Genomic DNA, 18,094 nt, shown 5'->3' with positions numbered 1-18,094 from the left:
CGGTAGCGCAGCGGTAGAGTTGCTGCTTTACAGCGAATGCAGTGCCGGAGACTCAGGTTCGATCCTGACTACGGGTGCTGCACTGTAAGGAGTTTGTACGTTCTCCCCGTGACCTGCGTGGGTTTTCTCCGAGATCTTCGGTTTCCTCCCACACTCCAAAGACGTACAGGTATGTAGGTTAATTGGCTGGGTAAATGTAAAAAAAAAAAATTGTCCCTAGTGGGTGTAGGATAGTGTTAATGTACGGGGATCGTTGGGCGGCACGGACTTGGTGGGCCGAAAAGGCCTGTTTCCGGCTGTATATATATGATGATATGATGATATGATACAGGGAGGTACAGTTACAATGAAAATCTTGCCTAGTTTAGGGATTACTTAGTTTAGTTTAGAGTCACAGAGTGGAAACAGGCCCTTCGGCCCAGTGAATCCACGCCGACCAACGATCGCCTATACACTAGTTCTATGTTATCCCAGTTTCAAATCCTACACACTCGGCAGAATTTACAGAAGCCAATTAGCCTACAAACCTGCACGTCTTTGGAATGTGGCAGGAAACCAGAGCACCCGGAGAAAACCCACAATGGTTACAGGGAGAATGTGCAAGCTCCACACACACACACACACACACACACACACAGCACCCGAGGTCTGGATCGAACCCGGGTCTCTGGGGCCGTGAGGCAGCAGCTCTACCTTCTGAGCCATTGTGCCTTCCTGGCAATGATCATCACTGTCGCAATTGCTTCCAGCTGAGTCACGACGTCTATTATGATGTTTAATTTTTCCATTTCTAATGAATTAGACACCATTCCCATGTCTATCCCAGTGAGGAAAAAAAAAAGAATCTTCAATAATATTTTCCAAACTTTGAGTCTGTGGTTACACCAGAAGACTTGGGGACTTGCAGGGAAGTAGTTACATCTCCCACAGCTGAATAAATAACCGAATTAGAGACGAGAGAGCTCAAATATGTACACAGCAGCATATTCGACAGTTGTGGTGTGACTGGCAAGTAAACCACTTGCCTTAAGAATATGTTGTTGAGTAAACAGGACTGCACAGAGTCAACTTCCAGTGTCTTGCCAGTGGGAATCATTGCTGAGGAGGCAACTACACCATCGACCCAGGACTGGACGATTTTAAGGGGACTCAGCAAGGCATGGATCCCAACCTGCATCTTGCTTGCGAGAGGTTCCCTATAGGATGGAGTGGGCACAGAGTACAGGCCCCTGGTGGCAATGTGCTGGGAAAATGGGCTGCATTCAGTTAGTCACTGGTGGTGTGACCAAGGGCTTTAATGGAGCACAACACAAGGAAAATATTTGGGTTCATTGGCCTATTTTAGTTCAGTTTAGACAATAGACAATGGACAATAGGTGCCCTTCGAGCCAGCACCGCCATTCAATGCGATCATGGCTGATCACTCTCAATCAGTACCCCGTTCCTGCCTTCTCCCCATACCCCCTCACTCCGCTATCCTTAAGAGCTCTATCCAGCTCTCTCTTGAAAGCATCCAACGAACTGGCCTCCACTGCCTTCTGAGGCAGAGAATTCCACACCTTCACCACTCTCTGACTGAAAAAGTTCTTCCTCATCTCCGTTCTAAATGGCCTACCCCTTATTCTTAAACTGTGGCCCCTTGTTCTGGACTCCCCCAACATTGGGAACATGTTTCCTGCCTCTAATGTGTCCAATCCCCTAATTATCTTATATGTTTCAATAAGATCCCCCCTCATCCTTCTAAATTCCAGTGTATACAAGCCCAATCGCTCCAGCCTTTCAACAGTTTAGTGATACAGTGTAGAAACAGACCCTTTGGCCCACCACAAGCCCAAGTCAATCAACGATCATCCATTCACTAGTTCTATGTTATCCCACTTTTGCATCCTATAGGGGCAACTTCCAGAAGCCAATTGACCTACAAACCAACATGTCTTTGCGATGTGGAAGCAAACCAGAGCACCCGTAGAAAAACCATGCAGTCACAGGAAGAACATACAAACTCCTTACAGATAGCACCCGAGATCAGGATTGAATCTGGCACTGTAAGGCAGTGCTTTGCCCAAGATTGCAACATCTGCAGTTCCTTGCTTCTCCATTTTATTGATCCACTGCATAATTGCATCAAAGTCTGACTACTATGAAGAAAAATACCCACAAATTGCTGGAGTAACTCAGTGGGTCAGGCAGTATTTATGGTAGGTGTGGATGGGTGACGTTTTGGGTCGGGACCCTTCCTCAGAGTGCATTCATTGCAATGCACAGGACCAGCAACCAAGAGCCTGCTCCCTTGTCATTCTTGTCTTGGTGCTGGAAGTCATGGGTTTGGGTATACAGTTAGAGTATTGTCCAGGGCCTAGAAAAGGATCTGTTCAGATTAATCCACTTCCCATAGTGTGCTGTTAGGAAGTGGGTTAGGCAGACAGACAGAACCTTGTTCCCAAGGTGGAAATGTCAAACACTACAGGGCATAGCTTTAAGGTGAGAGGGGAAAGGTTTAAAGGAGATGCATGGGGCAAGTTTTTTTTTACGCAGAGGGTGGAGGGTGGCTGCAATGTCGTGGTGGAGGCAGAGACAATAGTGGTGTTTAAGAGGCTTTTGGATAGCCTCCTGGATATTCAGAGAATGGTGTGATAAGGATCACATGTAAGCAGTTAGGATTTTCTTTTGGCATCATGTTTTGTGCTGTACTGTTCAATGTTCTACATTCTAATCTCCTCTGCCTGCAAGTCTACGCTTGGTCGCGCCAAGGTACAGGAAGCCACACCGGGAACACGGATGCAGTAGATGGGGTTAGAGGAGGTGCACGTGAACCTCTCCCTCACTTGGTAGGACAGCTGCGGTCCCTGGATTATGGTGAGCGAGGAGGTATAGGGACAGGTGTTACATCTGTGGTTGCAGGGGAAAGTACCTGTGGAGGGAGTGGTCAGTCCATTTCCTCCACAGATGCTGCCTGACCTGCTGAATTTCTCCAGTACTTCTGTTTTGCTGAGCAGTCGAGCATCTACAGATCTTTGTGTCTCTCTTATATTTCAAGGATATGCCAAAATAATTTAACTTAAGAATCTGAATAGATATCACAGCAAAAATATATTTGGTCTGCATTTTCCATTGATAATATGTTTACAATCAGTACTAATTTACAGTCCAATTCAACCCACTAATTTTAACGTTAATGTAATGGTTGGGGCAATATCACTGGTATTCTATTTCAGGCAGTACAATCATTGTCACTATTAGATTGTAAAAAGGTTCACGTTCGGGAAAGCACAAATCAATCACTTCTAAATATCGATTCAAATTTTAGAACATAGACCAATCCAGCACAGCACAGTCTGAAGAGGGTCTCGACCCGAAATGTCACCCATTCCTTCTATCCAGAGATGCTGCCTGCCCGCTGAGTTACTCCAGCTTTTTGTCTCTATCTACAGCACAGGAAAGGCACTCTTCAGCCCACAATGTTGGTGCCGAACATGATGTCAAGTTAAACTGATCCCATCTGTCTGAACATGATCTATTCGCTGCACTTCTGGGTGCCTACCTAAAAGCCTCTTAAACTCCACTATCGTATCTGCCTCCATCACCACTCCTGGCAATGTGTGCCAGGCCCCCACCACTCACTGTCATAAAACTTGCCCTGCACATCCCCATTACACTTACCCCCTCTCATCTTATAGCTACGCCCTCTAGTGTTGGACATCTCCACCCTGGGATAAAGGTTCTGACTGTCTACCCTATTTATGCCTCTTAAGATTTTAAATACTTCTATCAAGACACCCTTCAACCTCTGACGTTCCAGAGAAAACAATCCAAGTTTATCCAACCTTCTCTTGTCGCTGAAACCCACTAATCCAGGCAGTATTCTGGTAAATCTCTGCACCATCTCCTAAGTCTCCAGATCCATCCTGTAATGGAGTGATCAGAACTGCATGCAATACTCCAAATACATCATTCAAAAATAACTTTGCTGGTGAAAGTACCTCATCATATGAAACAATCTTGTGTGGCTAAACTCAAAGTGCTGGAGTAACTTAGTCCGTCAAGCAGCATCTGAAGAGGGAATGGAGAGGTGATGTTTTGGGTTGGTACCCTTCTTCAGTGATTGAAATGGTGGGGGGGGGAAGGAACAACGCAAGAGACCCAGGTTCGATCCCAAATGGGTGCTGTCTGTACAAAGTTTGTACATTCTCACTGTGACTGCGTAGGTTTTCACCGGGTGCTCCGGTTTCCTCCCATACTCCAAAGCCAAACAGGTTTGTAGGTTAATTGGCTCCAGTAAAATTGTAAATTGTCCCTAGTGTTTAGAATAGTGCTAGTGTATGGGGTTATTGCTAGTGGGCTGAAGGGATTGGTAGATAGAGGGGTAAAGAAGGCATATGGTATGCTTGCCTTTGTAGGTTAGGGCATTGAGTATAAGAGTCAGGGCATTATGTTGCAGCTTTATTGGAGTTGGGTTGGGCCTTATTTGGAGAACTGTGTGCAGTTCAGGTTGCCCCATTACACAAAGGTTGAGGAGGTTTTGGAGAGCGTGCAGAAGAGGGTTACAAGAATGATGCCTGGATTAGTGGGTTTTAGCCATGAGGAGAGGTTGAACAAACTCAAATTGTTTTCCCTGGAACATTGGAGGTTGAGAAGAGACCTGGTAGAAATATTTAAAATTATGGGAAGCGTCGATAGATAGGGTAGATAGTCGGAGCCTTTTTTCCCAGGGTGGAAATGGTAAGGACTCGAGGGCATCGCTTTAAGGTGAGAAGGGCAAGTTTTGAAGGACCAAGTTTACTACATAGACGAGAGTGGTGGGTGTCTGAAACGCACTGCCAGGGGTGGTGGTGGAGGCAGGTAGAATATGACATTTAAAGGGCATTTAGAGAAGGGATGTAGAGATGCAGGGAATGGAGCAAGGCAGGCAGCAGAGATTAGTTTAACTTGGCATCTTGTCCAGCACGCATGTTGAGGGCCAAAGGGCCTGCTCTGTGCTGCACTGTTCTAAGTTCCATTCTGTAACACGGGCACCAGGTTGAATTGTCCTTGGAACAGTCCCAGCAGAGCAGTGAAGCCTCAGTCAGTGCAAAGAGACTGGGGGGCAGACATACAGAAACTGAACTTTACACAGTGATACAAGATGTAAAAATTTGTCTGAGCTCCACAGTAGACGTGAACTGAGATAAAACGTCTCTCCAACAACCTTACTGCAGTAAACTGGTCTGAAATGTTTCATTGTTTGGACTTTAGAGATACAGCGTGGAACAGAGTCTGTGGTGACCAGCGATCACCCCGTACACTAGCACTATCTGACATACTGAGGACAATTTACAATTTTACAATTAAAGACGCTTGACTTTATTCTTGAGCTACTCAATTGTCTTCTCCAATTTTTTTTCACAGAGAGGGTGGTGGGTAAATGGAACAAGCTGCCGGAGAAGGTAGATTCAAAATGCTGGAGTACTTCAGCGGGTTAGGCAGCATCTCTGGAGAAAAGGAATAGGTGACATTTCGCATGAGAGTCAGGGGAGAGGGAAACTAGAGGTATGAAAAGATACAAAGAACAAATGAATGAAAGGTATGAAAAGAACAAATCAAAGCCAGGAAAGATGATCAAGGAAAGGAAGACCCACAATGGTCAATTGTTGGCTGTGGAGAAGGTGATAACGAGTGGATAAAAAAACAATGAAACTAAGCAGGGCGAGAGTGAAGTAGTAAGACAACTCGGGTGGGAGAGGAACGGAGAGAGAAGGTAGTTGAGACAGGTTTAAAAGACAATATTTAAAAGACACTTGGATAGATACATGGATGGGAAAGGTTTAGAGGGACATAGGTCAAATGCTGGCAGGTTGGACTAGTATAGATGGAGCATTGTGGTCAGCATGGACAAGTTGGGCCGAAGGAACTGTTTCCATCCAATGACTCTATGACTCCATAAAGGCCACTGTGTCGTCAAGAGTCCCAATCGGATGTGAACAGCAACCGCCATCACAGCAACTTGACACCAGCAGCAACAATGAGTCAGGAACTTTGGCAGCAACATGTGAACAACACAAGACAGCTGCTTCAAACCATTAGGCCCCCATCACCCAGATCAGGATCGGTGGAAATTACAGACTGGATGTGGGAGAAAACACCCAGTGAATGAGTCATCAAGAATAGTGGCTGAAAGTGGGGAGAGGATCGCAAAGGAAGAATGAAACACAAGTTAAACCTCTCAGCTTTTTCCATCCACGTCGATGCTTATCTATTAATAATACAGATGGAAGAGGGATTGCAAAACCTCTCCCCAGAGCAAAACAAGAGAAACAGGGAACTGCAGATGCTGGTTAAAACACAAAAGGACACCAAGTGCTGGAGTAACTCAGCAGGTCAAGCAGCATCTCTGGAGAACATGGATAGGTGATGTTTCGGGTCAGTACAGTTCTGCGGTTTCGACCCGAAACATCACCTATCCATAAGTCAGACACAAAGTGCTGGAGTAACTCAACGTGTCAGGCAGCATCTCTGGAGAAAAAGAATGGGTGAAGTTTGATGGATGAAGAAGGGTACCGACCTGAAATGTCACCCATCCCTTTTTCTGCAGAGATGCTGCCTGGTGCACTGAGTTAGTCCAGCACTTTGTGTCTATCTTTGGTTTAAACCAGCATTATCAGTTCTTTGCTTCTACATTACCTATCCATGTTCTCCAGAGATGCTGCCTGATCTGCTGAGTAACTCCAGCACTTTGTATACTTTTCTGAACAATTCATTGATAATAATTGCACCAAAAAAGCAAATATCTTCAGGCACATTTCCCCCAGTTGATGTTTCAGGTGAAGTTACAAGTATTCCTTTACATCATGTTGCAGTTATACTGGAATTGTTTCCATGTTTAGAATGTGGTCAACACACTGGAATAAGAAGAAAGCTTGCCCATTGGTCCACTACATTACAGGATTATATTCAGCAGAGCTTTAAAGAAACACATCTGCAAATAGGTTTACTTAAAATGATGTTTCTGGCAGCACAGTAACACAGCTCATCGAGCCGCTGCCTCACAGCGCCAGAGACCCGGTTCGATCTTGAACTCGGGTGCTGTCTGTGTGTGGAGTTTGCACGTTCTCCCTGTGACCGCATGGGTTTCAATAGACAATAGGTGCAGGAGTAGGCCATTCAGCCCTTCGAGCCAGCACCGCCATTCAATGCGATCATGGCTGATCACTCTCAATCAGTACCCCGTTCCTGCCTTCTCCCCATACCCCCTCACTCCGCTATCCTTAAGAGCTCTATCCAGCTCTCTCTTGAAAGCATCCAACGAACTGGCCTCCACTGCCTTCTGAGGCAGAGAATTCCACACCTTCACCACTCTCTGACTGAAAAAGTTCTTCCTCATCTCCGTTCTAAATGGCCTACCCCTTATTCTTAAACTGTGGCCCCTTGTTCTGGACTCCCCCAACATTGGGAACATGTTTCCTGCCTCTAATGTGTCCAATCCCCTAATTATCTTATATGTTTCAATAAGATCCCCCCTCATCCTTCCAAATTCCAGTGTATACAAGCCCAATCGCTCCAGCCTTTCAACATACGACAGTCCCGCCATTCCGGGAATTAACCCAGTGAACCTACGCTGTACGCCCTCCGGTTTCCTCTAGGTGCTCCGGTTTCCTGCCACATCTCAAGGACGTGCGAGTTTGTAGGTTAATTGGCCTCTGTATATTGCCCCTTGGGTGCAGGGAGTAGATGAGAAAGTGGGATAATGTTGAACTAGTGTGAACGAACGATTGATGGTCAGAGTAGAGTCGGTGAGTCTGTTTCGATGATGTGTCTTTCAATCAATCAAGAAAACTATAAGATCTTCCTTCTGGGCAACAAAATGAAGAATAAAACTATCTTTGCAACTTTCATGACCTCAACAGGGACATTGCAGCCTGTGCTATTGAAGGGAGCTCACCACTGAAATGAAATAACTGTTCTAACTAAGCAGTGCAGAGATGCAGCAAAGGTATCAGTTTTGTTGATATTGACTATTGGTCAGATATGTAGGAGAATTCACCTGTTTTTATTTTAAAAGGTGCCTCAATATATTTTGCAGCACCTGGTCGCCCCATTACAGGATGGTGTGGAGGCTTCAGAAAAGGGTGCAGAAGAGGCTTTACCAGAATGTTGTTTAATGAAACAAGTTCACTTGCCATGGGTCAGGCATTGAAGATGGTGCAATCAAGTGACACAATGTCAGAGATTGAAAATTATTATAAATTGAGATTTTAAAAGAACATACCTAGTCTTTTAGAGTAGTGCGATAGAACCAACTGCAATTCCAGTTGCCCACCATTCATGCAGTTCCAACTACTGGTCACAATTGGTGATGTTTAAGAAATGGATCAAAAATGGGTGAAGATTGAATGATTGAAAGATACAGCATGGAAACAGGCCCTTCGACCCACTGAGTCCATGCTGACCATCGATCACCCATTTGCACTAGTTCTATGTTATCTCACTTTGGCATCTACTCCCTACACACTCGGGTTAATTTATAGAGGGCAATTAACCTACAACCCCACATGTCGTTGACTTTAGAGTTTAGAGATACTGCGTGGAAACAGACCAAGGTACAAACTCTGTACAGACAGCACCCGTAGTCAGGATCAAACCCAGGTCTCTGGCGCTGTGAGGCAGCGACTCTACAGCTGCGCCAGTGTTTGGGATGTGGAAGGAAACCAGAGCACCCGGAGGAAACTCAGGGAGACCGTGCAAACTCCACAGAGACAGCCCTGGGGATCAGGATTGATATCGGCTCACAAGAGCTGTGCTGCCACAATTCAATCTAGGCTTCACGACGGTTCAGTTCTCAAGCATTGACTTGTGAGCTGTATTTAATCAAGCAGAACATGTTTCTGTGTGGGTGCGAGCCCATTAGGCCCACCACTGATCAGTCAAAATGATTGAAGATGGTTCAGTGGTTAATAGTGCTGTTAGTAATGCACACAGACCAGGAAAGTCTGCTTTAATCAATAGCTGGTGCTGTTGTGGTTGAGAAGTGATGATAACACAATAACTACATTAACCAGGCCTAGATGAGGGATGTTAAAATCAGTTATTAGTCCTACCTTTCCCCTATTATACTGCGGGGTCGTTGAGGTGTGATTTCCACTCAACGATCCCACAGTGCATTCCCAGTTTGAAAATTGCAGCAAATATGGTAATATCATCAATAACAGAGAATCGCTCCCGACAGATGAGGAGCAGACTTTTCAGTGTTGTCCTTCATGTTCAGATATGCCATTAACATTTAGGCACTAGGAACTGCAGATGCTGGTTTACATTTAAAAAAAGGCCCAACGTGCTGGAGTAACTATTGCTGACACACTGAGTTTTACTCCAAGCTTTTGTGTCTTTTTTTGACATTAAAGTTTATTGTCCAGCTTCAGACAGGAATGGACATAGAACATAGAACGGGCACAGCACAGATGCAAGCCCTTTGGCCCAAAAGGTCTGTGATGAACATGATGCCGAGATAAACTAATCTCATCAGCCTTAACCTTTCATTCCCTGTATCTCCCATGTGCCTATCTAAAAGCTTCTTCAACAGCATTATCGTATCTGCCTCCTCCACCACCACCCCTGGCAGCGTGTTCCAGGTCTCTGCCACCATCTGTGTAAAAAAAACATGTCCTGTGCCACTCCATTAAACATTGTACCTCTCACCTAAAAGCTAAGCCCTCTAGTTTCAGTATTTACCCCCTGGGGAAAGGATTATGGCAGTCCACCCTGTCTATGTCTCTCATTATTTCATGTACTTCTTTCAGGTCTCCCTTCAGCTGGAATATAGTTCCATGTGAATGAATTCTATGAGTAGATGAGTATCAGTCTGAAGAAAGGTCCTGACCCGAAATGTCACCTATCCATGTTTACCAGAGGTACTGCCAGACCCGCTGAGTTACCCCAGCACTTTGTTTCCTTCTATGAGTAGATCCTGTTCATGATGCTGGATGTATTTTTATTCTGGATTGGTGGAAAAACTGTAAATGCAAATGTACAGCTTTATGCAGTGGGAGCTCGTAGTTGAATAAAGATCAATACTTGCACTTGGATCTTGAGGTATAAGCAAGGGAGCAAAGCAAGGTAGCGCTGGAATGAGGAGACTCCATGTGTGCTGATCCCAGAAAAAGATCCACTATCATCCCATGTAATCGGCCCACCTTTTAAAGTCCCTTTCCCACTTGTAAATCTATCACCATTTCTAGATGTACAATATTTCTTTATGCTACAATGCTGAGAATCTATATTCTGCATTCTGGCAGTTATCTCTTCATTCCGCCCCATTGTACTTATGTTTGGCTTGATTGTATTCATATACAGTATTATCTGTAGAAACAAAGAAATGCAGATGGTGCTTTACACAAAAGGAATCAGAGTGCTGGAGTAATTCAGAGGGTCAAGCAGCATCTCTGGAGAATATGGATAGTTGACATTTCACGTCGGGACACTTCTTCAGACTGGAATAGTCTGAAGAAGGGTCCTGACCCGAAACGCCACCTATCCATGTTCTCCAGAGATGCTGCTTGACCCGTTGAGTTACTCCAGCACTTTTGAGTCCTTTTATAGTATCACCTGAATTGATCGGGAGGCACACAAACAAAAGCTTTTCATCATACCTTGGTACATGTGACAATAATAAACCTAAACCTCTACCTAAACTTCTCAATCAATACATATATATATATTCTAAAAAATTGAAAGCATTTCAATAAATACATTGCGACTTATTTAATTGATTTAGTGTAGCATGTTTCAAACTAAATTCAATCATAAGGTCATTTTTATGTCAGAAGACTGAAAGAAACAATTATGCAATTTAATACACTGAATTTTTAAAACCTTAAACAGATTACTAAGAACACTAATCTTGCCCAATATAATTGAGCGAATGGTGTCAACCGGAGAACAAAAATGATAATGAACCACTAACATCTTCACCGCCCATTGACTGAGATCTACCTGGAGGGCATTTCCTCAAATTATAGGCATTGAGCGTTAAAACCAAAACCAACTTTAATTTCTGTCGAGAGAAGGGCTACCATATAAAGCACTCGACAGCAACTTGTTCTATTTATTGTTGAAAGAGCAATGGTAATGCATTACAGGCTTATAATTTCACCTCCCTGCCAGGCCGAGTTTCTAAGACAATCCAACTGTTGGAACAGTTACTATTGTGAGTCTTTGCTGTTGGTCAATGTGTTTTTAAAAAAAAATCAACTCTTCAAAGAAAAAGTGCAATATATGGTAGATATAATTTCCCGACAATTTGTAATTTCCACGCCGGAATCGTCGGAATTTTCCTACTTTAAGAAGACACTAACTAACGTAAAAAGAAAGAAAGAAAAAAAAAATAGCACAATAAAGTAGTCACTTTCACTGTAGGGTTGATAAGTACAATGTCACCTTCACGTGAGGATAACACTCCCCAGGTCCTGGGGAGTAGAACAACTGACACAGGGTGTCTCGTTCGGCAGGAAGTACTCGTCCTCTCATCTGAGCGCGGAGTGGGATTGTCACTGAAGTCATGGAGAAGTCCGTGGATCTCTCGCCCTCCCTCCCAGTCTGTGTGAAGGCAAAGGGCCCACGAATGGGAACAAAAACGGGGATAAATTGGGGGATAAAAGGTAAATGAAAAAATGAAAACATTTTGCAACACAATGCCGAGATAGATCATGTACACTTTACACACTACAGTTAATTTGCCGAATCGTTTTTTTCTAGTTATCGACTTGATTACACTTCTAGGTTGCAAAATACATTCCATAGCACGTCTAATTATAGTCTGCCAACTCAAACGAATCATTTGCAGACAAAATATAAATATCTATTCAAGTAGGGAAACTAATGAAATTCAAATAAAGGCCACTTATATCTGTCATACAGTACTATTAGTCACACTATGTTTAGTTTAGTTTAGAGATAGCATGGAAATAGGCCCTTTGGCCCACCAAGTCCATGCTGACCCATTGGTCACTTATTGACACTAGATCGATGTTGTCTTATTTTTGCATCCACTCCCTACACAACAGGGATAATTTACAGAGGTCAATTAACCCACAAACCGACACGTCTTTGGGATATTTTGGAAAACACTAGCCACTAGTAGAAAGCCTACATGCTGACAAGGAGAATGTACAAGCTCCACACATAGACGTCACCCGAGGTCAGGATCGAACCTGGGTCTCTGACGCTGTGAGGCAGCAGCTCTACCAGGTGCGTCACTGTACTGCCCTGTTTTAAACCTGTGTTTGAGTTAGGTGCATGTGCCCAGCATGAGGAAGATTTCAAACTTAAGTACTGCACAGTTCAGAGAGTAGAGTGATGACAGGCGATTATTCGTGGTCTTGTTAAAAGCAAATTCATAAACCTGTGTCACTAACACAGATGTTACTTTTTCTTATCAATGAGAGATGAAAGTGAAGGGCAGCATTTGTGGAGGCCGTGGTAAAAATGCATGTGTTGTAAATCACACTGCCGTGAGTAGCTAACATCAAGCTCCAGTTCTGAGGGATTAATCGAAGGACGCAGAGGGAGGAACACACATCTTTTATTCCAGCAAAGACTCAGCTGCACCTTCAACGAGATATGATCAAAAAAAATTGCAGCTGAGATTTCGACATTATTCAATTTAAAGGTTTGGATAAAATTCTGTAAAATGTAAACATTCTACAGAATTTGTTACTTTTGATTGTTACTACTTATCTTATAAGCTACCAAAATTCACGATATTTCCATCTAACTTATTGCTACAATAATAAATTATACAAAACTAAACTAAACTAAACTGGGGCAGCACGGTGGCACAGCGGTAGAGTTGCTGCCTTATAGCGCCAGAGATCCAGGTTCGATCCTGACCACGGGTGCTGTCTGTAGGAGTTTGTACGTGCTCCAGTTTTCTCCCACACTCTAAGGATGTGCAGTTTTGGTAAAATTATAAATTTTAAAGTTCTGGTCGCCCTGTTACAGGAAGGATGTGGAGGCTTTGGAGAAGGTGCAGAAGACATTTACTGAACACTGCATGGACTAAAAGGTATTCGCTACAAGGACAAGCTTGGCCAAACTTGGATTGTTCTCTCTTGAGCATTAGAGGTTGAGGGGAGAACTGATGGAAACATATAAAACAAGATGGAAATGTCAAAGACTAGTGGGCAGAGGTTTAAGATGAGAGGGGCAGAGTTTAAAGGAGATGTGCAGGGCAAGTTTTTACACAGAGGGTGGTGGGTGCCTGGAATGTGCTGCAAGGGGTGATAGTGGAGGCAGATGTGATGTTTGAGGCTTTTAGATAGGCGCATGGATATGTAGGGAATGGAGGGATATGGATTACGTTCAGACGGAGCAGTAGTTTAATTTGGCATCATGTTCTGCATGGACATTGTGGGCCAAAGGGCCTGTTCCTGTGCTGAACTATTTTATGTTCTATGCTCTCACCAGTTCTGACTGGCAGATTCACTGGATAGCAGTGTGGAGCAGAGCTGCTGGTATCCTTCAATCCCCAACACTTGCCTGGTCCGAGCTCAGTACAAGGCAAGGATTGTACTTGATACTCTCATGGTCCAAATGGACAAAATCACTTCATCTGCAACATGGAGTCCTAGAGCCATGTCGCACGGAAACAGGCCCCTCGGCCCAACTCATCCATGCTGACCAAGAGGCCCCATCTAAGCTAGTCCCACGCACGTTCACTGAGCCATAGATATTTTTCCAATGCAGCTTTTCTGAATTCATCTTAAAACCATAAGACTATAAGACATCGGCTCAGAATTGGGCCATTCAGCCCATTGAGTCTGCTCCACTATTCGATCATGGCTGATCTATCTTTCCCTTTCAACCCCAATCTCCTGGCATCTCCCCGTTACCTTTGACGCCCTTACTAATCAAGAATCTGACAATCTTCGCTTTAAAAATACGCAGTGTCTTGGCCTCCACAGCTGTCTGTAGCAACTAATTCCACAGATTTGCCACCCTATGGCTAAAGAAATTCCATTCTCAAGGTACATCCTTTTATTCTGAGGCTGTGCCCTCTAGTCCTAAATTCTCACACGACTGGAAACATTCTGTCCTCATCCACTCTATCCAGGCCTTTCATTATTCAGTAGGATTCATCCTTCTCAACTCCAATGAGTACAGGCCCTGAGCCATCAAATGCTCCTCATGCGTAAACCCAATCATCCCTGGGATCATTCTCGTAAACCTCCTCTGGACCCTCTCCAAGCCAGCACATCCTTCCTCTGATATGGGCCCCAAAACTACTCACAATATTTCAATTGTGTCCTGAGAAATCGAAACCCCGAGAATTGTTGCTGTAGTTGCTGCCCCCTCTCGTTCAGGTTACCTGGCAGCCTGGCCTGCTGATGGGTACATACGGAGAACCCAGCTGGCACAAGACTCCCCATGCCACCAACTCACCTGGCTTAACAGTCCGAGATATTTTCACTTGTCCAACTGTCAGCACTTTGAATACTGAACTGAAAAAGGGCTCATCGTGCTTTAGAGTGGCTTCAATAGATTGGCTTCATTGTGCTTTAGAGTGGCTTCAATAGAGTGGCTTCAATAAAACATAGAACGTAGAACAGTACAGCACAGGACCAGGCCCTTCGGCCCACAAACGCTGTGCCCAATATGATGCCTAATCTTCTCTGCCTGCACATGATCCATATCCCTCCATTTCCCGCATATCCATTTGCCTATCTTTCCCTTTCGGACAAAGAGTCTCGACATGAAACGTCACCTATCCACATCCTCCAGGAATGCTGCCTGACCCGCTGAGTTTTTAGTTTAGTTTAGTTGAGAGAAACAGTGCGGAAACAGGCCCTGTGGCCCACCGAGTCCGCACCGACCAGTGGTCCCCACACACCAACACTATCCTACACATACTAGGGACAATTTAAACATACACCAATCCAATTTACCTACATACCTGTACGTCATTGGAGTGTGGGAGGAAACCGAAGATCTTGGAGAAAACCCACGCCGTCACGGGGAAAACGTACAAACTCCGTACAGACAGCACCCATAGTCAGGATTGAACTCAGGTCTCCGGCACTGCAAGGCAGCAACTCTACCGCTGCGCCATTGTGAACAGCGTGGCGTTACTCCAGCACTTTGTGTTCTAAGCCTATTTAAAAACCTATTAAACGCCACTATTGTATGTGCCGCCACCACCACCCTTAGCAGCACGTTCCAGGCACCTACCATGCTCTGTGTAAAAAACTTGCCCTGCATCTGAAAACTCCTTTAAATGTTTCTATTCAATGTATTTTTGCTCCCATGGCATTGTTGTGAAAAACCTTTTGCCAGCCCACGGAGAAAAACAGCAAATAATGTAAATTCAATGCTGTCTATTTCTAATGACACCTACTTTCCACCACAGAACATGTGGGCTGCAAAACCATCTGTGAGCTGAACTTTTGACAGTAATTAGAGAAAGATTCACGATGACAAGTTGCGATACATGAAGTTACCTACTTATTGGCAAACCTGCCCATCAAATCTTGCTGAGATGTGTTTGCAGTCTGTTAATTATGATTTATACAGAAATGGTTCTTTGAAATAAACCCCATAAATTGATTAATTGGAAGATGCAGCATAGGAGCAGGCCTGGGTCAGTGGAAAGGACCCGACCTGAAACGTCATCCATGTTGTCTTCCTGAGATGCTGCCTGACCGACTGAGTCACTCCAGCACTTTGCATTTTACCATGGAAATAGGCCATTCGGCCCACTGAGTCAACACCAACCATCGATCACCCACACACATGAGTTCTATGTTATCCCACTTTCTCATCCATTCCCTACACTCTAGGGCCGATTTATAGAGGACAATTAACCTACAAACCCGTATGTCTTTAGGATGTGGGAGGAATCCCAGAGCACCCGGACGAAACCCATGCGGTCACAGGGAGAACGTGCAAACTCCACACAGACAGCACCCGAGGTCAGGATCAAACCTGGGTCTCTGATGCTGTGAGGCAGTGGCTCTGCCAGTTGCTCCAGTATGCTGCACAGTTTCTCTTGGCTATTTCTGGTGACTAATGAGTGAGTATCTGTTGACTAGTTACCGTTTATTACCTGTGGTTTCTGACAACGTTGACATTTCAGAATGTGACATGAAATGATTAGGGAAATGATAATGAAAGTCTTGGTCTAGCTAATTGAAGGGCTGTGCTGGTGGACATTTGTGCCTGCCCAATTGTACTAAAGCTTTGCTTTGGTAAGTTGTGCTGAAGATTTTCTCTTTACATTAGGAATGAAAAATATTGCACTCCCTCATCCAACAGTAGATTTCTTGGCTCAGTTCAGTTATATGGTACAGATCTCGTGACATTTTTCCTTCCCAAGTGGCCTTTTCAAGAAAACAGGGTGTCCAAATAGACTTAATAAGATCAGATTGAATAAACAAAGTGGGACCCACACAGCCGAGTTCCTCACTGGTACTGACCTCCCCACCATCGAAGGGATATATAGCTGCTGCAAGTAAGAATTTAATTGTTCTGTGGTCGGTATATATGACAATTTAGTTTAGTTTAAAGATGGAACTGAAACAGGTCCTTTGGCCCACTAAATCCACACCGACCATTAATCACCGTTCACATTGATTCTATGTTATCCCACTGTCGTGTCCACTCCTTACACACTAGGGGCAATTTACGGAGGGCCAATTAAACTGTAAACTCGAATGTGGGTGGAAACTGGAGGCACCCAGAGGAATCCCATGTGATCACAGGGAGAACGTGCAAACTCCACACAGACAGCACCCGAGGATCAGGATCAAACCAGGGCCTCTGGCGCTGTGAGGCAGCGGCTCTACCTGCTGTGCCACTGGTTAAACACTCCTGACTCTTGACATGATGGCCGAATGCCCTAGATTTCAGCTGAAAATTGACAAGAGCGTATTTTCACCTGGAACGGGTAGCCAATAGGTGCAGGAGTAGGCCATTCAGCCCTTCGAGCCAGCACCGCCATTCAATGCGATCATGGCTGATCACTCTCAATCAGTACCCCGTTCCTGCCTTCTCCCCATACCCCCTCACTCCGCTATCCTTAAGAGCTCTATCCAGCTCTCTCTTGAAAGCATCCAACGAACTGGCCTCCACTGCCTTCTGAGGCAGAGAATTCCACACCTTCACCACTCTCTGACTGAAAAAGTTCTTCCTCATCTCCGTTCTAAATGGCCTACCCCTTATTCTTAAACTGTGGCCCCTTGTTCTGGACTCCCCCAACATTGGGAACATGTTTCCTGCCTCTAATGTGTCCAATCCCCTAATTATCTTATATGTTTCAATAAGATCCCCCCTCATCCTTCTAAATTCCAGTGTATACAAGCCTAATTGCTCCAGCCTTTCAACATACGACAGTCCCGCCATTCCGGGAATTAACCTAGTGAACCTACGCTGCACGCCCTCAATAGCAAGAATATCCTTCCTCAAATTTGGAGACCAAAACTGCACACAGTACTCCAGGTGCGGTCTCACCAGGGCCCGGTACAACTGTAGAAGGACCTCTTTGCTCCTATAATGCAAGAGCAATTGAAAAAGTTACTTTTGCCCAATTATGCAAGGACAAAAGAATAAAGCAAAGAGAACAAATAGAGCCAAATAGAATCTTGTCCATGCTGACCAAGATGACCCAACTAAGCTAGTTCCATTTGCTCACATTTGGCCCATATCCCTCTAAACCTCTCCTATCTATGTACCCGTCCAAATGTCTTTAAATGCTGTTATTGTAGCTGCCTCAATGACCTCCTCTGGCAGCTCGTTCCACATATCCACCACCCTCAAAGTTAGAAGTTGCCCCCTCAAGTTTGTGTTAAATTTTTCCACTCTCACCTTAAACCTATGTCCCCTGGTTCTTGATTCCCCCGAAGCTGGGTAAAAGACCTATCAATGCCCCTCGTAATTTGATACACCTCTATAAGATCATCCCTCAGTCTCCATCGCTCCAAGGAAAGAAGTCCCACCTTGTCCAATCCTTACTTTCGCTCAGCCCCTCGACTCTTGGCAATATCCTTGTAAATCTTTCTTGCATTCTTCCCAGCTTAATGACATCCTCTCTTCAGCAGGGTGACCAAAACTGAACACAATACTCCAAATGCGG

General features: G+C 44.6%; 1 protein-coding gene across 5 annotated transcripts in view; it reads right to left on the bottom strand.

The window, feature by feature from the left end:
- Positions 1-18,094, bottom strand: part of nfic (nuclear factor I/C) — a 456,415-nt gene that overhangs the window by 58,619 nt on the left and 379,702 nt on the right. For 4 of the 5 annotated variants that reach the window (XM_078423615.1, XM_078423617.1, XM_078423616.1 and 1 more), the window contains one exon: positions 11,407-11,565. The exons of the other annotated variant lie outside the window; for it this stretch is intronic. In XM_078423615.1, coding sequence (XP_078279741.1) covers positions 11,407-11,565 — 159 coding nt within the window. The remainder of the gene's footprint in view (positions 1-11,406; positions 11,566-18,094) is intronic. 5 annotated transcript variants of the gene reach the window in all.

This window comes from Rhinoraja longicauda, chromosome 28 (assembly GCF_053455715.1).
Source record: "Rhinoraja longicauda isolate Sanriku21f chromosome 28, sRhiLon1.1, whole genome shotgun sequence".
NCBI lineage: Eukaryota > Metazoa > Chordata > Chondrichthyes > Rajiformes > Arhynchobatidae > Rhinoraja > Rhinoraja longicauda.
Note: the sequence above shows the minus strand (reverse complement) of the source record. Positions and strands in the feature narration are given on the sequence as shown.